The sequence below is a fragment of the Pyrgilauda ruficollis genome, unplaced genomic scaffold (genome assembly GCF_017590135.1).
Source record: "Pyrgilauda ruficollis isolate IOZ18807 unplaced genomic scaffold, ASM1759013v1 scaffold43, whole genome shotgun sequence".
Lineage (NCBI taxonomy): Eukaryota > Metazoa > Chordata > Aves > Passeriformes > Passeridae > Pyrgilauda > Pyrgilauda ruficollis.
The window spans coordinates 4,291,149-4,314,723 of record NW_024525823.1 but is presented as its reverse complement, the minus strand read 5'-3'; the positions used below and the strand labels follow the sequence as shown (position 1 = coordinate 4,314,723).

At 34.3% G+C, this 23,575-nt stretch overlaps 1 protein-coding gene across 1 annotated transcript in view; it reads right to left on the bottom strand.

The window, feature by feature from the left end:
* The window catches only part of GRIK2 (glutamate ionotropic receptor kainate type subunit 2), a 345,339-nt gene that overhangs the window by 211,575 nt on the left and 110,189 nt on the right, over positions 1-23,575 (bottom strand). The window contains exons 2-4 of the mRNA XM_041478054.1: positions 21,335-21,502; positions 17,064-17,321; positions 1,030-1,211 (exon numbers count right to left, since the gene is read on the bottom strand). Coding sequence (XP_041333988.1) covers positions 1,030-1,211; positions 17,064-17,321; positions 21,335-21,502 — 608 coding nt within the window. The remainder of the gene's footprint in view (positions 1-1,029; positions 1,212-17,063; positions 17,322-21,334; positions 21,503-23,575) is intronic.

The following is a 23,575-nucleotide window of genomic DNA, read 5'->3' as shown; positions in this document are numbered from 1 at the left end:
AGATTTTAAATATTTAAAATCATTAAATGTACATTCAATGATTTGGTCTAAACAACTAGAATAACTAGGCTGGCTTATGTTTAGAAAAAAAACACTAGCAGAGGTTTAAAATTACTAGGACCTAATAAAAGTTTTTTTCAATCAATGAACAATAAAGAAAAGAAATAATATAACACATGTAGGCTTACTAGCAATTTTAATTATACCCACAATAATACCTGTAAGTACCTCTAATGAGACTCATATTTCCAACTCTTAAATACATTCTGTTTTCAATTTAGACCCTACAGTTTTCTAGCAAACATGACATAAACTTGAATTAAAGTCACTAAAAGCTACGTATTGGAAGTGTAGAATACTGTTTCAGTTTAGGTATTCCTCCCATCCTCTTTATTGGAACTCATAGCTTAATTAAAAAACTATGGGGAAGATTGTCTCTGAGCCAGTTAAATATTTGGAATTCTGCCGTCTCACCTACTCATTTCATCTGCACACAATATTTTCAAAGCATCAACCCAAATGTACTTGGGTGTTTTGCAGTTCTGTTAATTCTGTCCTCTCAATGGCAGACATTAATGAGGTCTATTGCAACATACTGTTCAGATATCACTATCTGATTAGGAATACACATCCTAGAGGCCTCAAATAAAACCAAATATAAAAATAAATATATATATATACATACATAAACATTTGATGTATAAAATAACACTAATCAAACATTTAAAACCATGCTTTAAGCATCAATTCTCCAAAGTACCAGTTCTTCATAGCTGAAAGGTTAATATGTCTTCACATTCCTCCTGAACATAAATTATTTAAACTCTTTCATTATAAAAGCTTAATTAAAGCACCTACCTTTTGTGTCACCAATAAAATTGCCTCTGAAATCCTTGGCTGATTTTCAGTAAGGCCTGAATTAAACTGACATACAATTTCCCTGCTTGTTAAATACCATTACGCCTAGATAATACTTTTATTTATTAGGGATGAAAAAGATTAAGACATCTAAAGCAGAATGAAAATTACCTGTTTCAAGATGCCTGCTGCCATTTCATGGCTACAGTCAAAGATTACATGGAATTCTTTGCCTCTTTTCATCTCCTTTAGCAATGGCTTTGCATCTTTTGTGTCTGCCGGTAACTGACGGATTTTTAGTCTTAGGTTGTATCGTGATGGAGCCTTGATGAGCTCTTGTAATCGAATGAGACCTTAAAGAGAACAGGCGCCAGGAAAATGATCAAAACAAGAACCTGAACTGCTAGCAGGAGAACATACTACAAGCATTCAAAGCTTCTGCCACAAAATTCAAAGATTTTTTTTCCCTTCTCATTTGGTTGGAACTGATACAGAAAAATGTTATTAAAAAGAAATATTAAGAAGCATCTGTACTCCCAACACTTTAGTACAAGTCTCTTTTCCCTTAATATTAATGGAGAGTAAGTAGCCTCATTTCGGATTACCTTAAGACAGACAAATCTTCCTCTAGCATTATCGTGCAACTGTGACATTCCTCTTCGAAGAACATATTACTCTAATTCAATTAAAGCCATATCCCAGACTAATAGTTTTTAATCAGACTAGACAGTCTCCCAAATAATAAATCAAGTTTACATACAAAGTTGTGAATCATTTCAGCACTGTAGAACACTCTCACATGAATCTGTTCTCATATTTCTATACTGAATCACTTTTCAAGAACAGCAAGAAACAGAAGTAGTTTTATACTATTCTGCCAGTTTTGCAATTAAAACCACTCCAGAACAAAACTTACTATGCTTTTGGAAGTGACTTTGAAATTAATTTGATTGTATGAAACATTACAGTGATTCATGATGTTCAAGTTTTCTGTATAAGTACTGAGTATTTTTAATATATCAAATGTTAAAGGGAAGACTAACTGTTCTTCCTTGACTGCAAACTGCTCTTTCAAAGCATTCTTTACTCAAAAGGTCAGAGTCCCTAATATGCATATTTTACACATATTTTCAGGTGTTACACCAATCACCTTTGTTACACCTCGGGAGATGAGATGGACAGTTAAGCTCTCAAGAAACTCTGAAATAGGATATAAAGAAAGGGAAAAGAAATGTTGCTTTTTTTTCTGTAGCAAATTCAGATTACAAAATTTTGGTAAACAAATGTCTGACAATACAAATTGACAGGTCCCTTGATCTATCCCCATTGGTTGCACCAATACAATACAGTTTTGGTCTTTTACTGTAGGTCCAAGATTTGTTACACAGCGGCAATAAATGTTTTCTTGCATACAGGAGGTTTTGAAGTAAATGTTTTCCAATACCCTAATAAATTAAGCATATAGTTTAATTAGTCTGAGAATCACAGAATATTCTGAGTTGAAAGGAACCTGCAAAGACCATCAAGTCCAGCTCTTAACTGAATGACCAATACAGGTGTTGAACCCACAACCTCGATCCTGTTAGGTCTATGCTCTAACCGTGATAACCTCAAGAAATGACAGTGCATGAAACCCAAGGATTTCAAAACTTCTAAGCTTTGCTCTGTTCCAGAGAATTACCCAAGAACATAAGTCCTTAAAGGTCCTAACTGGGCTGTTCAAGAATTAAAAAAAAAAAAAAAAAATAAAATAAAAAAAATTTTAAAAAAATTAATCTTCATAAATCTTATCATTATTGGACTACCTCAGAGAAAGAAAAAATCACACCAAAATTTGAAATAGGAGATTTTACAGATGCAAGAGCTAGAGCAATTAAAGGCTGACAAGGAGAATGCTATGATAGTGTCTGCCATCTGGGTTACCTATATGTCTGATAGAGAAGTGATGAGCAATAACCCAAGGAAGGCAGTAATTTTGTACCGCATTGGAAGGCAGTACAAAAGGTAGAAAGCTACCAAAGAAACTTGAGTGTGAGAATGTGGGGAAGAAAACCTGCAAATGCATATTTCTTCAATGCACTGTCTGGACTTCAGTGCTGGGGCAGTACAGATGTGCAGGCAGGCACATGAAGTATTTATGCCTTCAATAACTGTCAATTACAAATAGTAACCAGTGAGATTTCTCAAAATATATTTTAAGAAAAATTAAATCTAAGACATAACCAAATTCCAGGGTTTTCAAAGCTATGTTTTTTCTCCTGTCCTTATCAATGTGAAATAAAAAGAAACCTTAAACTTTTAATGTGTAATATTTTTCATAGCTTCCACATGCAGCAGAATATTTAAATTTAGTACCAGTTAGAATGAGTACATACTTCCATTTTTAAGATTTTAACATATATATTTTCACCATGTTTCCAGCCAGCAGTAAAGTTGTAAAGTTGAGATGGATTATGGCAGGGAACAAAACATGTTCCACTCTACTAAATGACTCACTTCAGTGGTCCACTTGGCCACCCACTATAAGGAATAAATTCTTTACTGGCATATGTTCAACAGTTTCCAGCTTGCTGGGCTCTCAACAGGATGATTTTGGAAAACAAAACCCCCTCACTTGCAAGGAAGTGACGACATGAAACTCTGTGGAGAGTGCACGGTGCAGGGTGCTGCCGTAAAGGTGTGTCATGGGTGGCAAGTACCACTGCCACAGTTACCCTACAGCTCCTTGCTGCAGAGAAATACCTCACAGAACAAAAAAAAAAAAAAAATCAGACAGTCCTGAGCATACCTTACTCTGGTACTTTTTATTTCTGTGGAAAAATGTTGAGAAGCAGGATTTCCCCATTCAGGCATTAGTGGGAACTGAGATCAGTGGGAACTGATTCCAGTTCTGGATCACACTTCAAAAGCTGGCTCTTTTAAACACTAATTAAAGGCTAGAGGTTTCCTTCTACACTGTATCTACCATTTGGCATGTAGCATTTGTGTTTTTAAAAGTGTGAAAAGAATAAATTAGTTTTACTGAAAAGTAAAACCCACCAAAATAATTTTCTGAAGCATACAATAATTTATCTAAAAACATAGAAAAATACCACCACACACAAACAAAACCTTTTCTAGATTAAATATTGAACACTGGGTCATTATGTGTAACCAAATTAAAAATTAAGCACTGTAAAGATATAAACCAAAAGGACAAGGTCCTGAATGTAAACTGCAGCCCTTGGGTTCATCTATGGACAATAACTCCTTCCCAAGGCCTGGCTGCCGCTGATCTTCTCTTCTCCTAAATTCCTTCTTTTAGCCTAACATCCTGGCTTCTGCCAGAGTAGTTTCTGCAGTAGCAATGGCCAAAAAAGTTCCAGAACATTAAGGAGTTGAGGGCTAGCCAGGCAATACATGTAGGATATAAATAAATTGTGCCCTTAGCTTTATAGTAACAATCTGTTTGGAGTTCAATTTTTTGCAGCTATCAGATATCATATGTTAAAGGCTTTTTACAGTAAAATTAATGCCTCAGAGTAACAAAAAATGAACTCTAGCTTATTTAGTCTCTTTAACATTTAGTCATGACTACATCAGGTGAAATCAGACAAATTATTGTTTGCTTTCATTTTTAGATGTTACCAAAATTTGTTTTATTTTTTTAACTTTCTCCATTTGAATTATTGAGATTCCTAAGACTCAAAGAAGATTGCTTGTTCCTACTACGTGCAGTTTTTCAATTTCTACCTTTCTACCCTTCTACCCTTTGTGCATATTGGTCGTTTCAGGTCAAACAAACATATTTACACATTGACTAAGATTCTTGAGCTACTGATAATACCAAAGTTTCATTGCTGTTGTCCAACATCAGAGGAAATGTCATAAGAAGCTGGTTATGCAGAAAAAAAGTAACAAGCTGTCGTGTACTGAGAAATAAAAGTTTCTGAATCAGTAAGGGACAATTTCAAAAGGACACATATGTAGCTTATCAGAAGAAAAGGTATCAGAACTTCCAATGAAGGGAGGAGTATAATTCAAGAACTACAAGGACTATGATGCTAAAAACAAGACAAGTCCTTTCTTCAGCATGATTTTGAAGAGATCTAGAATATTTTTAATTGAACACTTGTGTAGAATAATTTTTAAATAATTGATTTAAAGTATAATATGAATTGAAGTCCTCAGATGAAAAGGTGACCTCTTATTTTACTAGTAATTATAAGACCCAAGTGTAATGAAAAAAACCAAAAGAAACCCCAAAAAACAAACAAACAAACAAAAAAAAAAACCCACAAGAAAAACAAAACAAAAACAAATTTAAAAACCCAAAACAAACAGAATACAACCATTTGTGTGTATAAGCCCCTAAAAAAAAGCTATTTTACAACAGTATAGAAATAATAGTTGCATTTTGGGAATGTACTTCCTGCATTTTCTTTCACCAGGGACACCTTTTTCCTGTCCCTTCAAACTCTCAATTCCTTCTTTTAGCAGCCACTGTGATAGAGTCCTACCTCTGAATGGCTGGGAAGAGTGCGGTGTGAGTAACTCTTTTCAGAAGCTGCCATCAATTCATCGTTAAGGAGAGTCCTGAAGGAGCAGTTTGTGAGCTCTCCAGCTGGCATCTTCCTCCAAAGAGATCAATCACATTACCTCCTCGACATGTTCAACTTCAACCAGTCCAGGAAGCAAGAACCCCAAGTTTGTTTTAAAACCTGTCTCCAGCTCAGCAGTCTTGCAGGCCATTGCTACGCCACCTGGCCTGCTCATCAAACTATTTATCATTTCCATTAATGCTGCCTTTGTGCTGCACAGGAAGAATGCAAGCAAATGCACTTTGCAATAGGCTGAACACATCAACCTTTTTCTGTAAGAAAACACTAATGCTCTTTTAAAGGCTACTCCTTATCTTAACCATGTCAAAATTTTCAAAATTAATATATACTGCTTTGCAGAACCACCAGAAAGCAGTCTTTTCTATTTTCAGCAAGTTGTTTCTTCTCACACTTCTCTGCACTCTTCTCCTTCCCTGACAGCCCCCTGCTCAGTTATTTTGGTTATGTTTCAGAAAATCTCGTTGTGTATTTGGCTTTGAAAGGGGTATGGGTAGAAGGGAGGAGAATGCTGGTTTATTAGCATTGATAGAATGTTTCACATCAACTGGAACAGTTAATTGCTGCAAAATGACTCGTACAGATTACCCATGAACTCTAAAGTTTAGTTTTATCATCTTCAGCTAAAAAAAAAAAAAAAAAAAAAAACCCAAAAAAAACCCCACCAAAAACAAAACCTCTAGTGAAAGGATTAAAAAGAAATAGCACTAGCTGGTAGGGATTTCTCTAACAGTGGGCTGTTCTGTGTTGTTTGTGCTGCTATCTAATATAGCAGCACCATTAAGAAAAGCAAAGAGGAAATAGAGACAAAGGAAAAAGACAGCTTGATGGACCTTTCATATTTATTAGTAGTAAGGTTTTGTACTATATTAAGATAATTTCACCCAATTCCAGCAGTGTAAACCATCCTTAAAATGATCACCAGTTATATTTAAACCTATTTAAATACAGTAGCAATGCTGTCTTTAATGAAAAAAGTCCTAAGACATGTAGTCCAGAAAAAACAATTGTCTTTTCATTGCAAACATAATTAATGCATCTTCTTATTAGCAGCTTTAGAGTCCAACATTTTAGCAGGATTTTTCAATCTTGTGGTTAAACGATTGGAGAGCAATCTGAATGGTATATATGTATGCATGTATATATTTTACAAGCATTAATGCATTAAAGTCTGGTGCCATTTACAACCTGCAATATTTAACATGTGCTATGATTAGTGGCAGTGACATGAAGAGGAGTTAAGGGATATCTAGTAGTATGTTGACTTTTATTTTGCTGTTAAATCTGACTTCAAGGAAAACAATAATACTATATCAGTAAAAAGAAGGAAATGTGTCTGGTAACTGACTTCAAAAAATTTTTGACAAAGAAAATACTATTTAACAAACTCTTTGTCAAAAGTATAGCTGTCCTGTTTCAAATGTCTTTAGCTGAAAATTTAAAAATTAGATTCACGAGGACAAGCCAATACACTCAAGTAATCCATGATACTAGTAGTATTTGCTCAAATGAGTTCTGGAGGTGTATTTGTATGACATAATTTCCTTCTGGGTGCAAAAGTGCAGATGTATAAAGTGAGCACAATGTCCAACTACCTATACCTATGTCCCTGTCTCCTTATCAAACTATACAGTGCGGCTACTCGCCAAACTCCTCCTCAGAGATACGAAAGGACGACAGTTTAGAAATCAGAACAACCTCAGAATACATAGACGTGTTCTATCACCTCTTAAGGAATTAATTCCAAATTCTACATTGCCCATATGTGGCCTTTTGGCTATACAAACACATTAAAAGAATTTACACTGGAGCAGTTTATGGTTTACAAAAAAATTAATTTGATCAAGTTGGGATTCTTGAGGAGAGGGTAAGCAAAAGTTGGGGACTTTAGGTAATTTAGTTCTTTTGAGCATATCACTAAATAAAAGTTTTAGTCACCCTGAAAAGCCAGTTCTGGACCACTGAATATGAGAGGGCAAATAAAATTACATTATTTCCTACTGAAAATATTTTCAAAAACTGTCTCTTGGATAGTAGCCATGCCAGTAATCAGAGAAAATATTTCAGGCTAGGTAGTTTTATTCTGACTTTTTTTTTCCTAGACTGTATAATAGAATGGAATCACAGAAACATTATTCAAGATCATAGAGCCCAACCTTTGACCAAAGACCACCACACCAACCCAAGCATAGCCATAAGTGCCAAGTAATTTCTTTGACAACTTCCAGGAAAGGTGAGTCCACCTCCTCTCTGGACAGCCTGCTCAAATTCTCAGTATCTGAAGAAAATTCTCCCTTCTAAAACAAACAAATAGGAAAAAAAGGCAGAACTCTATTTTTCATTACACATGTCTGTGCTGGTATGTATATGCATTTGAAATACAAATCTCATTATTGTGAAAAAATTTATAAGTGCCTAGACTAGGTAAGAAAAAAATAAGAACCAACCAAAACTAAAATTCCCCCCCCCCCCCCTTTCTTTTAGACTAAAAAAAATAATTTTTAAACAGTTACTTAGTACAGGAAAGGAGAAGTGTTTAAAATTATATTCATGACTAATATTGAAGTTGCAATTACTAAAATAGCATGTATAGAACAGACTAGCTTTAGGGTTAAAAAAAATCACCGAACAAGAAAACCATGCATCTAGGTTTAACTCCATAGACAGTCAAGATTTCTATTCTGATACTGTGCATATCACTTAATTTTTCTGCATCTTGGGTCTAAGCATCAGAATGTTAAATCCATTGTACTGCTGTTTCAGCATAACCAGCTGTAACTGAAGAGCAAGGCAATAATCAGCTTTATTGTTTTCCTTAAATGTGCTAAGCAAGCACATCAGAGCATGGGTGCAAACATCTTTTATAGTTGCAAATAGGCCAATCCCAATTCAGCTTATTTCCAGTAACAATTCTTTTCTAATAAAGGCTTTGCAGTACTGCAGTGAAAAAAGCCCTCTACCCCATCCCACAAAGATCCACAAGAGAGTCAATGTGCTACTAAAGTTCAGGAAAAAACCTTCAGTTCATGGAACAGTTTTGATCTTGAAGATCACCATAAAACTTTTCTTCATGCCACATGAGTGGTGACATCAGATGCAGCACACAGAAGTTAGAAAAAAAAATAAAAAAAGAACAAACCTAAAAAACTAAAAAACTCAGAGTCCTGTCCATCTTTTCCTCACTTTTGCATCCAATGTGAAAATATAAGAAAAAATAGCATAATTGAAGAAAATGCTGAAAATTAAGACATTATGCCTTATTGATATATTAGATCTGCCATCTTTTTCTAGTCTCCAGCTACATTTGGCATTTATGCTCTATTATGTCAAATGCTCTATCATGATAAGCCTGATTTGAAATGTTGTTGTTATTCTGTTTTTTAAATGTGCTTTTTTGAACATTTTCATAAAGTTTTATCATTAATTCAGTATTATGATGGTGACAGCAATAAGAAGTAACATCTTGGGCATTTCAAATTAATTATCATAATTGTATGAAATATCATCTCTCAAGTGGATGATGTATGAGCAGTGCAATTTAATGAGGGTGAAGAGTGAAAAAAAAAGAGCTATAGTACTGTCAAAGGAGAAAAGATTTTGTCAAAGATGTCAGAATCAATGACAAAAGGTGCAATAGAACAAGTTAGCCATTCCAAAATGGACTTAGCTTGAAAAGATGCATAAATGAGCATCCTCAGATGGATTTTACACCAGCTTAGCACATTTGCTCTTGGAAACAAAAGCAGTTTCATTTTTGCTTTAAAAGAAAGGAGTTGGTAAGAGTGCAAAAAGAGAAAAAAACTCTCTAATTGAAGCTGAAATTAATCAAGACAGTAATATTTGAACTGAGAGTGATGCAGAGCAATTCACAAAGGGACTGACATCACAAATATATTTCACAGTGTTCTCCCAAACAGAGGATAAAATATGTAATACTGAAATAAGAGTAAAACTGTACTTCAGTTTGGATAAATCTTAAATGTACGCCCCATGCAAGAATGTGAAACTGATCTTGTCTCAGTTTTCCTCTTTCCATTTTTCACTTAGTTTTCCTATCATATATTTCTGCATTTGGAGATAATAAAAAATTTTCCAGTCTTCATGAAACAATTTTTTGTTCAGAAGTTCCCCAGGCAATTTTCTGTAAGGTTTAAGTTCTTAAGTTTATTCAACACCACAAAAGCAAAGCAAATAAAGCACTGTTTGGAATATGTTCATTGTTATAACTCACGGAAATACTATCTCCAACTCTGTTCCTTGGGCTTATAAAAAAATACTATAAAGCACCTTATGTAATCTTAAAACTTATTTATTTTAAATCCATAGATTTTTGTAATACTGAGTCTTATTGCAGTAAGTCCAAATTCAATTATTGGTCAAAATATGGGTGAGAGCTGTAGTAACATGTTTTCTTAAAAGATGGGCTAGAATCATGCATTTTGTTAACCTGTTAACATTTACTTTGCTTTCAAAAAAATTGATTAAAATCTGTGTAGAATTATTCTCAAAGAACAATTACAGGCCCATTTACCCTAAATGAATAACAGAATTGAACACTTTTTCTTCAGACAACTAGCTAAAGTAACTGCAAATATCTGCATAAAGACTAAAAGTGCTTGAAAGTGAAAGTTTAACTTCACAACGTCCTCGATACTACTGATATATTCATATAACACTAGAAAAATATTTCTGGACTTACAGAATAAATGTGCAATAACTGTCTTATTAAAGGAATGCACCAACCAACTACATCCAAATACCACAATCAGGTTTAGCACATAACTACTAATTGAATCTTCACTTGAAACTACCATACACATCACTTAAAACACTCTGTATTTAAAAGACTTTATGGAATATGTAATCATTCAGGATAATATTCCTTCATTGTCCAAATTATTAGTGTTATTATTTATTATAATTTTACCAAATTTTAATTTATTAAAGAAGGCTTAAAAGTCTTTTTTCCTCAATAAAAATGTTCAATAAAAGTGGTACAAATGTTGTAAGCTCTCTGAACTGGTGACTGAAAAGATGTAGAACAGAACTACATGCTATTCCAGCTTATACTCATGGGAAGCTTCATGTCTGCTTTGTTCACATTGGTAAATATAACCCTCCTTTAGGTTCTTATTTCATCCATTCCACTGAAGCAACGTAGAATAACTGTTAATTGACAATGCACAAATTAGGAATTAATTAGTTCCATTCTGTGCTGAGCTATGCACCCCAATCTCTATCTTTGATATGATTAATACACAAATTTATTTCTTTATTTGCAGAAAAGGTACCCTAGCCCTTCACAAGCAACCACTACTCTGAATTCTGCGTCTGCTTCATAGAGCCAGAATAAATGCTAGCTAAAACTGCACAAGTCAAAACATTATAAATATACAAAAGTACACACAGGTGCAGTTAGATGCAGTTTTCATCTCTACATAATATAAATATAAATCCAATTTGAGAAATCAGTATCAATGGCAATGGAGTAGCTTCATATTCATTTATAATTTAATGTTTCTGCACATTTGATAGAGACATTAGTGCCAGTGATAGTAAATAGTCCTGATAAAGACTTTTGAAGGTTACCCTTACCTATCTTTTCTTTTTCTGTTCTGTCTAGAAAGATCAGTATGAAAACATTGATGCTGAAAAAATTAAATAATAAAAATTAATTATAATATATAGACAAACAAACCAAAACCAAAACAAAACAAAACAAAAAATTTTTTTTATTAAATTACATCCAGAAAAAACACCAACAAACCATCAAACTCATCAGGTGAATTTTCCCCAGCCTTTCGAGAATAGCTGTTATTTTGCTCTAACCTAAATGTTCCTAGCTATCAACTTGATCTGTTGATATACCAAAGTGTCAATATATTGATATCCCACAGTCCTCGTAGGACATCATGCCTTCCAGCCCTTTCACCAGCTTTGTTGGCCTACTCAAGACATATTCAAGTACCTCAATAATATTTTTAAATTCTGGGGGCCAGAACTGCACACAAAATCAAGGTGAGGCCAAAATAACACCAAATACAGTGGGAATTAGATAACGCGAATTTTAATACTGGTCCCAATAAAGAAATTGTCATTTTATTACAAATCATTGCCACCTGCATAGTAGAGTGAAAATAGCAACAAAATGACATCTTTCAACTTCCTTCATTTCAGTTAAAGCACAAGATTAATTGCTGAAGACCAACTCAAAACATTTTTATTTCTGAAATAATTTTTCAGCATTTACTTTGGCTTCTGTTCATAGCTGTAACAGATTTTTGGTGTTTATACTCATTCACTCAAGACCAAAACAAAAGTTAATTAAGAAAAAATATCCAGAACCCTGTTTATATCAACTTGTTCTGTTGGTATATAAAAGTATCAATATATTGACATCTATACAAGTGCCACTATAATTTAAGAGCTCATCATCTAATTATTCATGTATTTTTTCCCATTTTTTAATTGTCTGAGCTTCAAAAACTTATTTACAGTTTGTCTAGTCTGGTTTTTTAGCATAGAGATTAGAATATGTACTTGAAATTAAGTTACTGTTTTGAGACAAATTAAATCCATTAGGACATGCAGATGATGAACATATTGTCATTTTTCCACTTTTCTTTCTTAAAGACAATTGACTGTAGCGAATCTGTAAATCTGAAAGGACTTAATTAGTGTCCAGGGACAGTTTAGTGGAATTTAATTAACAGAGGCCTTAAATTACTTTAAGGGAGAAAAAAAGTAACGGGCCTCTCATTACATCCTGCTAGGAGGTTTTTTTTTTTAGTTTTGGTGTATGGTTGTTTTCTTTGGGTTTTTTTGGGGGGTTGGGGGGATTGCTGGGGCTTTTCCTGTTTCTGTATTTTTTTTTTCCTGTTTCTGTATTTGTTTTTTAATATGAAATCCCAGTTACAAGGAATATGCTTTCCCATTTAAAATTATCAAAGGAAGCAATATTTATCTTTTTTAGCAAGAGAAATGTTTTAGAGCCCTATTCCATTTTTTTTTACCCATACAAAGGTGGGCTATATTAAAAAAAAGTCTTGAGAGATAGAAAAAAAAGGAAATTAAATCAGAGAAAGAAGCAGAAAGTAGCCATTTTTTAATGAAAAAATAATTAAAATAATAAAAGTAAGTGCAGGACTCTTAAAACAGAGATCCACAAAAAAAGGACTCACACATTTCTAATTTCCTGAAAGAAAAAACTCATCTACTTAGTGCCACAATACATACTCTATAAAATACTACAAGGGCAGAAGCTTTAATATAATATTAAAACCTTTGTCCATTCTATGTTCATTTTTATTTCTATTACCATATCCCCACAGTAAAACCTGCATCTCTTTTTACCGAGTCAAGGTAGAATTAACCTTTCCAGTTTATTCATCTACTTCATCTTATTTGTACAGTCTTGAGTCTTCCTTATTACACTGTACCCAACCTGATCTTTGCTCACTCCACTGTTATTGATCATGTCCCTCTAGAAACTTCCCTGTACCTATTTCAGCATGGCACAACCTCTATTTTCTCCTATGGCAAGCTATCTTGTATTCCTCATTACAGCCTCCTGAACACGAGGCAGGTCTGATCAGCACAGAACACACCAGTATTCTGAGGCTCAGTCTGGACTTCAGACATTCATCTTCTCTGACTTAGCCACTTCTGCATCATAAAGCACGGGCCAGGGTCTAGTTGCTACCCACAGTGCATTAAAAACAACTTATGCTTTTCTCAAATTAGGAGTGAGGTGTACAGCTATTCCTTCTCTGAGAATATAGGGAGAATGCTTCAAAGAGGGAGACAACAAACTAATGTCTGTTCTTATTGTAATCTCTAAGATTATTACAAATGGAGACTGGGATTCCAAATTTTCTCTCTTATTTCAAACTGGGCTCTTAACAAGCACTGACTTCCCCTTTACCACCTTCATACCACCCAATATCAAATCAAATTAGATCCAGACCAAACACAAATATCTATTTCATACATCTCAGAGAATCATAAAATAGTTTGGGTTGGAAGGAACCTTAAACATCATCTAGTTACAATCCTGTTCTCAGAGTCAGGGACACTTCATATTAATTTTTGAAGGCAGCTACTCTGTGGATTGAAAGGCACAAAAAACCAGTAAGGAAGACTTCACTTACATGGATCAGTCACATAAATGGCTTTCCTTCATACAAGGTAGAAACTTGGGGGTTTTAATATAGTTGGACACGATGGTGCTGTCCAGGGGCAGCTAGACTGTGCACTTGGAGTATTGGTCTCTAGCATACCTCTGGGACTGACACTAGAGTTAACATGGCCTTTTACTGGCTGCAGAGTGTCAAATAACCACACAGCTTTTACAATGTGTTTTTACCCTAGAAGATATATCCCATGTTGAGAAGATGAAGAACATGGACACATTTTTTTTTTTATTTTTTTTTTTTTAGCTGTGAAGCAGGTAACTATCTCTCCTTTATTATTACAAAACATTAGCAATTCCTTAGAAAATTCATAAAACTGAGCCCTAACATTTAAGGAAATAAACACATTTTTAGAAATGTAAATAGTTAAATGGACACATGAAATCAAGCTTTCCCTCAGAGTCAACCTACCATCTTGCAGGACCTTGACATACGGGAAAGTCCTGATAATTTATTGGAGAATTATCCAGACCTAGTTCATGCATGCTTTATACCTTTTCTTCCTCTCTATAATAAAAGTGTCAGCTCCCTTTATATCCATATTCACAATAACAATAAAAATACATAAAGCAAATATGAATCTCCCAAAAAATATTCATTTTAGCAATTAAATTATCACTGTTGCTGCTATACCAACATATTATTGTCTTGACCAGCATGCCCTTTGGGGAATTGTCCATTGAGATAAAGGAAATCCATAGCTCTAAAATCATCGATAAAAAAGGCATACATCATCAGCCTCAACAACCATTCAATAAAGGAGCAAAAATGTGAGTGATTAAAAGAGAAACAAAGAAAAAAGTAATTAAGAATTATATCCATCTTACATTAAGGAATCACTGATCAAATGGACAAACCAGATATAAACAGTGATAAATATTTTTTATTCATTGCCTTCATAATTTTAATGATTTGAAAATAGGTCTTAATGGCACGTCATACAACACAATTTCTAAATCTTAATTGAAACTTCATATTCAGCTCCAGTCCTAAACTCACACCTGAATATTTGTCTTATCCTACGACAGGAGAGAACCACTTCCCAAGGTCAAGCAACTACATGCTTCCAAAAGGTTCCTCTCCCCCTGCCTCAAAAACCACCAGCTTGCACTTGAACTCCAGCAGATATAATATCTGCTTCTTTAAGACTAACAGTTTCTCATAGCTAAGAGATGTCCCTGTATGTATTCAAAGGGAAGTGATGCTGTGCACTTCCCAGCAGTGTCATTTGCTTTTAAAAGTCCTGGAATTATCCATAGGAGATGCTACTGTTAAAGAGAAGTTGACAGTCTAAAAAGTAGAATTTAAGTTCACTTTACAGAACACACCACAAAAAAGAGAGAGGATAACCTTTTTTAAAATAGACTGGGTTTTTTCTGCCTCTTCAGACAGAAATAGATTTCAAGGGAAAAACAAAAAATATTGTAGATGAGATTACGGGAACAAGCAGTATTATAATATAAAGGGCCTGGCCACTCCAGAAAGAAATATCATTTTAAAGAGATTATATCCTGGAACAATTCTTTATGCTTTTCGAATAGATTAAATAATTCAATCTACTAATTCATTATGAAATTTTTTAAAAAACTTTTCTAAAAGAGGTTATGTTTGGGGTTTTTTGTCTCTCAAATATTAACAGTAATACCAAGTAGAACAAGTAGATCACAATATATACAAGAAAACCTTCTTTTTAATTTTCTTTCCCATTTTTATTCATGTCCTGGCTTCAAAACATGATTTATTGAGATCTGGTCTATCAAGGCTGTCAACAACATATCTCTGGATATTAAACATGAATTAGTCTTTTGGTTTACTTTTTTTTTGACAGAAGAAAATTACTTGAAATTATTGAGCAAAGCAGTTTCAAAGTATTAAAACATACAAATTTTCTAACTGAATTTACTTTTTTAAGAGGTAACCTGCTCTTGAAAAAATAGTTAGACTCCAAATGATTTTAATCAAGGTGAAATATCTCCAATTTACGCAAACCTTAATCACCACAACTCACTTCTTTCTATCATCATTTGGTTAAAATTTGAGGATTTAGCTTCCTCTCCTATTTCAGAAAAATAATAGATAAAAATTTAGAAAATAAAAGAGAGGGAAAAAAAAAAAAACCAAGCTACATATTGCTTCCCTTAGGTCTGTAAAGCTATGGCTTGATTTTAAAGCTTAAATCAAAAATTTGATTACTTGAAGCTTTTGGTAACACCAGCTAACAAACTTGTAGTGAGGCAACCTCTAAATGTCACTGCCTTATAATTTTTTAAAAGGCATGTAGAAAAATATCAGTTATAAAGCCTTATATGCACCATATTCTCTGCTCCCTCCTCACCTTTTGGTAGCTACACATGCATCTTATTTGAGCTTGAACAGCAAGTAGGTGTTCTGTCCTGATGTAGTAACTGCTGTTTATCTAGAGCAGTTAGTCTTCCCTACAGATAGCCTCACTTTGTTTCCTGATCTTATTTTTTTTATTTCAAGTTTGGATAGAGAGTAGCATCATGTAATGAGCACATCAACAGCCTTCCAGTTCAATGAACCACAAGAAGAATTTGAGGCTCCCTATGTTCTTTTCCTGACAATGATGGATCAACCAGCATGGAAAAAGTTACCAACATTTCCCATAATATTTAATACGTCTTCTTTGGCCAAGCACCTTCTTTGTATCTTCCATTGCAGTGATATTTTCTTCCTAACCAAGGTCTTGTTTCTAACCACCACTAGACCTCAAATGAAATGTAAGTCTTACACAATTTTTCAAAGATACCACTGTCAAGGTGAAACTGAAAGGCAAAACAAATTTTAGGGTAACTGAGGGAAAGGTGATAACCCAGTATATTTCTGCTGGAAAGTCATGAGTTAAAAATTAACTCTTGTAAGTCATCTGTAAAACAAGCCTCCAAACTTCCTTTTGGTCCAATTGCTAGGAGCTGAAACCAGGCTCCTTCTTCACTTCTATCTGAAGAAACAGATACTAAAATTTCAAACAAATTTGGCATGTTTTCAAACTCAACCAACACCAGAAACAGCACCAGAATTTAAGCTTTCTACTTCACTGAACACACTAGTGTATTTTTCAAGTTACCATATTTTTCTTCCAAGTTTAAGTTTTAAGTAAAATCAAAAGACATAGCTGTTAGCAACTGTTAAGACACTGCAGAAAACACAGACAGAGTGTGACCAATTTATTGACAGCTGTGAGCTCAAACACGCAGAATTCAGCAACTGAAGCATACTTATGAGAATACTTATGCTAATAAGTCCACATTATTTGTTATACACTGCCTTACCAGTCAAATTTATGCAAACTATTGAAGATTTCTTAAATTATGAGATATGAGTAGTGACACCCTTCCTCCCTCTCTTTGTGTATGTGAATAGTTCTGCACATAGCCTGATGCTTTGGCCTTACCAGTGCTGTCATCGTAAACAACAGTAACTGTTTTCCACTTGAAGAACTGCACAAGGTCAAGGATGGCACGGCTGAGTGAAGAGAAATCCGGATAGAGGCTGACATAGAAGGAGTCCTTGTTGTCTGACACCTGATGCTTCCAGCGGGTCTGGATGTGTGGAACTCCCAAGGCGTTGCAGATGGATTGCACGGCATTAGCTGAGGAGCTGTGGGATGGTCCAAAGATGGCTGCCACCCCAAGGGACAGCTGATCGCAGGCTGAAGAGGAGACAGAAGTCTGTCAATGATGAGAGGAAAAAAGGCAGTGTGCCAGAAGGTATTGCACAATTCATATTAAATAAAAGGCACTCCATGAAATATGACTGTCTTACTGACAGAGCTCCATTCTTGTGTAACACTTTCACTTATGCATTTCAACTTCAGAATATGCTTCCAAGCTTTCATTACAAACTGATGAATATTGACTCTTAACATCTAAATAGTGCTCAGCTATGTTTATTAAACATTCCTATGTCAGTGGAAGTGACAAAGGCCAGCAATTGTGTGTCTTTTTAAAAGTGATGACAAATAAAATAGGTTTGTGCTTAGCTGCATCTTACATTTGGAAAAGGGTCAAATAGGACAGTATCCTAATCTGGGTTGTTTAAATGATAACTTCTTCCTCAATCAGTCACCACTATTTCTACTGAAGTCCTAATTAGAAATTTTACATGTGAAGTACCTCACAGTTAATTTTCAGGCAGAGAGTTAATTTCATTTAAATGGACATTTGAATTTCTGTATCTGAAATAGGCATGTTGGCTAGTACAATTTAAAAACCAATATTTTCCTTAAAATTAAATTGCTCTCTGTTAGTGAAAAAAAATTGTGTCCCTTCTTAAAAACTGGAAATGCTTAGTTTTGCTATACTTGTATGAATAAATAAAACTGGCCCTGGGAGTCACTGACATGATACTGCTGTATTCAAGTGGCTCAGCTTCCTGTTTTCTGATACAGGGTGGCCCTACCTGTACTGTTCATTAGCAGTCTCTGATCTGTATCATCTCCCACAGCATACTCCAGTGTCATCTTGTTGAATATTTGTTAGGACATTCCAAATAGAAGGCAAGAAAAAATAATCAGTACTGAATTTTGGCCAATGCCCTGCTCCTATCTCATTCACTACCACAGGCATAATTTTTATGAGTATGCAGCTCTGAAAAAAAGGACTATGTTTTCTAGGAAAACAACTCATTTGGTAGAGAGAAGTAATGAAAACCAAACTAGACATGAGTATTTACATGGGATTTGATTAATTCTGTTACTCCACCATCAGTGTTCCTGACAGCTGAGGAAACAAGCAGTAGAAACACATCTTGCTGCATTGCTTTTCTCAACAATTCAAAATTAATAGTTTTGCACATTCTTTTCAACTTGATAAAAATATTGCTAAGTCTTTCAAGTGCATTCCAGAAACTATGCTGGCACACCTTTTTATTGCTGCAGAACACCAGTGGTTTAAATAAACTTGTCAGACACACAGGACCTTCATTGCTATTCGGTGTGTTGCCTAAATGACTAGCTCAATAAAAAAACATTTATGCTAATATTGCCCTTCCTAAGAGTAATCAACAAGCTTTATGCAAATGTCAGTAAATGGGATCACTAACAACAGCAATAGCTACCAGATGGCTTTTCAATGGACTTTTTTTTTTTTTCCTCTTTCTGAGATGTGAATAATGCAATGCTTTCGCACGTGATTTAATATGGCACTGGCTCTATCAGATGCATACCAATTTTCCTAGAACGTTGAGGGATATTTTGTTGCATTTACATTATTCTTCAGTGGCTTGAAAATATCTTCTTGACTTCAGGTTGCTTATTCATATAGTACCTTTAAAAAGCCACTAATATTTCATCTATATTCGACTTCAAAAGTATGTGTTAATAAGAGGTCTAAACAGGCTATTTTTGATGCAGTGCCTGGATGCTCACTAATGGACATGATAATGAACCACAAAAATGAGTCAAATGCTTAAACTTCATTGTTAAAATTCTGCTTTGGATCCATCATAATAAGATGAACCATTTTGTGTTAACCTTTAGCCTCTGATTCTGAACTAAAGCACCTGTGAGCACAAATGCAGTTGTCTGTATTGTGAATTGATGATGCAAAAAGCTATTAATACTAAAAGATTACACAGATTTTGATATAGCCTGAGCAGTTACAAATAAAGTGTTGCATTCTCATCCAAGAGGCAAGTGGGAAAAAAGGAATATATGCATTCTATTCAATATGTCTAATCAATAGCACATTGTCATTCTAATTTCATCTATTATGGTCTAACAAGAATTAGCAACATAATATTCAGGCTAGCAGACCCCAGGTAAGGACTAAAAGTGGTTGCATTTTCTCAGGAAAGAATTAAAGAATTAGAGATCTCAGGAGAAATTTCTCTGCTGTCTGCATCATCCCTCAGGAACAGGGAGAAAATGTCCTGTTAGATTTCGCAGGTCAGCAAGTGCAGAAGTCAGGAAGCAGCTGAATTTCGAAGGTGAGAAGGAAAGGAGAATGAAAGAAACAGAATTAAGTTTCAGCACTTTTATTCACTGTTGGCTGAGATGGAAAGGAAAGAGTAGTCTCTCTCAAGACCTGTTTTAATCCATCATCCAAAACACTAGAACAACTCAATGATACTCTATTAAAAGTGCATTTTTTTCCTCTTTCTTCTACCATACATGCTACTCTGCAAAGAAGCCATCTTGCTAGGCATAAATATTTAGCCTATAATTTTTTGTACATGAAAAATGATCAATTTTCCTGACAATTTTTCTTAATAATCTTGCAATGACCAAACTGTATTTCTGCGCAAATAAGGATACGCTTTTTCATGCCTAACAAGAATCTATATTTGAATTATTTATTTGTCAGATAAACAGGTAAACAGGTTAGCAAGATTCTCTGTTAATCAGTAAAAATTTCCCCTCCGTTCTAACCTGAATATTTTGTCAGATAAACAGGTAAACAGGTTAGCAAGATTCTCTGTTAATCTATTATAGTAAAAGCAGTAAAAATTTCCCCTCAGTTCTAACCTGAATATTTAATTGGTATTAAATTCCACTTTTAAGATGTCCTTCATGTACATTAATCATGCCACAGGAGATTTCCCTTATAATTTCTAATATTGTGCCAAGTGTTTTCACTCTTCTTAGCCAACCATAACACCAAAAATTCCCTTATTGTATAAAGCTTTTTGTCTTTAATGCTTGGGAGAGACATGTTGGGCCCAGATCACTTGGCAGACTTAGGCTAGAAACCTGCCATAAGAAATGTAGGCTGACCTCCAGTTCTTTCACCCTTCTTATTGTCTTGTTATATACAGCATTCATACAAAATTAGTTCTTCAATTTATAAAAAAGTGGTTTTAAAGAGCATGTAATACAGTGCTAAATTCAATGAGTTTTAGTGAGTTTTGACATGAGGCTTTGTACTTTCTTCCATAAATACTTATTGAACTTTTTGGTGTTTGTGGTTTCGAGGATACAACAATGAGGCAGAAACTTGTTGCCTGTTGTCCCTGACTTAAATGTAAAGTAATCTGAAAATGTGGTTTTTTTTTTTTTTTTTGTTTGTTTTTTTTTTTGAGAATTAAAGATTTTAAAATTTAGGGAAAATGTTCAAACTTAATTTTTACTCTTAATTCTTCTGTAAACATATCATTTATGGTTAGGAGTAAAGAGCTTAACCCAGGCTGACACATCTATCTGATAGTGATAGTCCTAAGCACAGTCAATATTTATGCTTATTTTTATGCCATGCTGGTATAAGATGCACAAAACTAAAACTACTACTTCCCTTTTGAAGTCTATGATTAACTATCTAAAGGCATTTGTGAAAATGTACTTGAAGTGATTGAATGATTAAAATTGAATCCCAGTTTCAGTAGAATTTGGCGGAACTTGGCATTTTGCTGGATAAATTTTGAAGACAGTGAGATTTCTCCCTCCACAGGAGCTGGTATAAGAAACACCCTAGTCACAATGTTCAGCAAAATTTATTTCAGATTTTAAATATTTAAGGGAATAGCTTTTAGATAGGATTAGTGGGAGCAAAGGTGGCAATGTAATTGTCAAGCAGTTATCATTACAATCTTTAATAAAGCAGCTCTTTAATGTCAGTGACAATAATGTCAGTCTCATTGCATATGGTTTCATCAGATAGAGTTTTTCAGGTAAGTAAACTAAGTGAGGCTTAATTCTTCATTAAAAAAACTAAATATGCAAAAGGTTACCTTTTTTGGATGCTTCAAAACTGTCATAGAGATTTATCTTTTGTGTGTCATATGTTAATGTGGTGTTTGGCAGAAGAGTTCTGTTTCTGTTGATTGTGTTCACAGCAAATCTGAAGGCTAATTCTTCTGCTCCCATTGGACCAGATTCCACACACTCAAAAATGCCTCCTGGTAGAGGAAAAAAGAAAAAAAGAAAACAAAAAACCACTAGTAAGCAAAAAGGGGATAAAATAACATCTTTAATAAACCTTTTGGAAAAGATTCATCAGCCCAAAGTATTTAATTCCATACATCTGATACAGTGCAACTCATTATTTTGATGAGCTGTGAGTCGAGCACTAAATAAACCAGCAACAATTAGAACTTACCTTAAGGAAAATCTGTTGCCTTTTTTTATCCAATATTCATTTTAGTATTGTAAATTTAAAAAGTGCAGCATTATATATTAACCACACAATTTAGAAGCAAAATAGGAGAGGGATGAAGTATATTTAATTATTACATCGCTATATTACTATTGTAACTATTTTATATAGTTAAACTTGAAATTAATACATTGTCCCTTCCACATCTTCCATGACCTGTGTGTGTGTGGCAGTGGAAGGGAGACTTACGGATTCTTGCTTTCTACTTACAATACATTAACAGTGAACTTGACAGCTCACTGAGAGTTCACAACACACAAAGGAGCATAGAACTGGGATGCCCCAAATTGTCTCCAGAAATTAAAATGGAGAGATATTTTAGAATGACTGTTTGCCTGAACTGATAAATATGTTGAGCAAAAAGTTCAGATTTTGCTCTTTTGACCTGAACTGCATGTAGCTGTTAACTTCATTCTCAGTAAATACAGGAATCCAAGAAACTACACCCTGCATAACCTCTATCCTGCAAAGAAAACGTCCCCAAACAAGGCCTGCTATCAGAATAGGACATACCCCAAATAATAAACAATTTCTAGAACACTTTTGAGCCAACCTTTATCTTAAATGAAGCAAATATGTTTGTGAGAAAATGCTGTGCATCAGCTTTTCTCATTAATGAGATATCATCGTCCATAGAATGTAAAGTTATACATACTTTGGGATAATAGAATTTATTCTTGGATCTGGAAAAGGCAAGAATACTATGACAATAAAAGTAATTTGAAAATGTGTCCTTACTGTGGAAACATGGAATGCCTCCGAAAAATGATCTGTATCTTTATGGTCCCTTCAGCCCTCATTTTAACAGAGACCTGTCAATTCTTATGGACAGACAATGGCCATCATCACAGGATCACTAATTACAAGCCAGGTATTGTGCCTCTGAAAGAAATGTTACTCATTCACTCTCTCCTTGCTTGTATTTATTAATTTCCAAAGCAGTGTTGCTACCCAGACTTGTACTGTCTAAAAAAATTCTAGTCAACACTGCTACTTTCTCATCAAGAAGCTCTCAGAATCTGAATATCCAGTGACTGGATCAAACTGAACTTGAAAAACTGCTGTCAGTTTGTAAACAGTCTTGTGAGTAACCAAGCAGATAAACTGTTGGTAAAGCAAAAAGATGTGTATTTACATTTAATACTGATAGTATTAAATATAAAAGGCTGTTTGGTTTTGCAAATCTTCCTCTTGCAACATATTTCTCACTCCAAAACTGAGATGTTAACCTTTTTTTCCTGCATATCAGCCTTTTAATTTCTGGCAAGAGCCATAGGAGCAGATGCTCATATAATATTACTTTAAAAGCACAAGCCCTTGCCACTAAGATGTGACTAAAAATTATTTAAGCATTAGTCATTTCAAACTGGAAAAGAGGCAATGATGGGAAAGGCAGATTCTTAAGAAAAAATTCAATATCTAGGGAAATCCAAACTGATTGAGCATAGAATATATATTTATATACACATACACATACATACATATGTATATATACATATATATAGTGTATACATAATGTATACAATCAGTAACCAATATTAACAAAACTGTCTGAGCTCAAGCCAAAGAAACTTAGTGTTCAGTAAATATATAAGCCTAGTACACTTTAAAACTCAAAAAAATGACCATGTTTATTCCCACAATAATGGAATATGAACATGAAAGGCAACCTACTGCTTTTGAAGTTAATGGAGTTCTCCGTTCAGGGAAATATTCTAATGGACAAGCTTTTGTGCTGCTAAGACTTAAAGAACCCAAGCAGTGCAATTCAAATGGTGACATATAGGGAGACAGTATTTTGATTTGGAGAAAATAC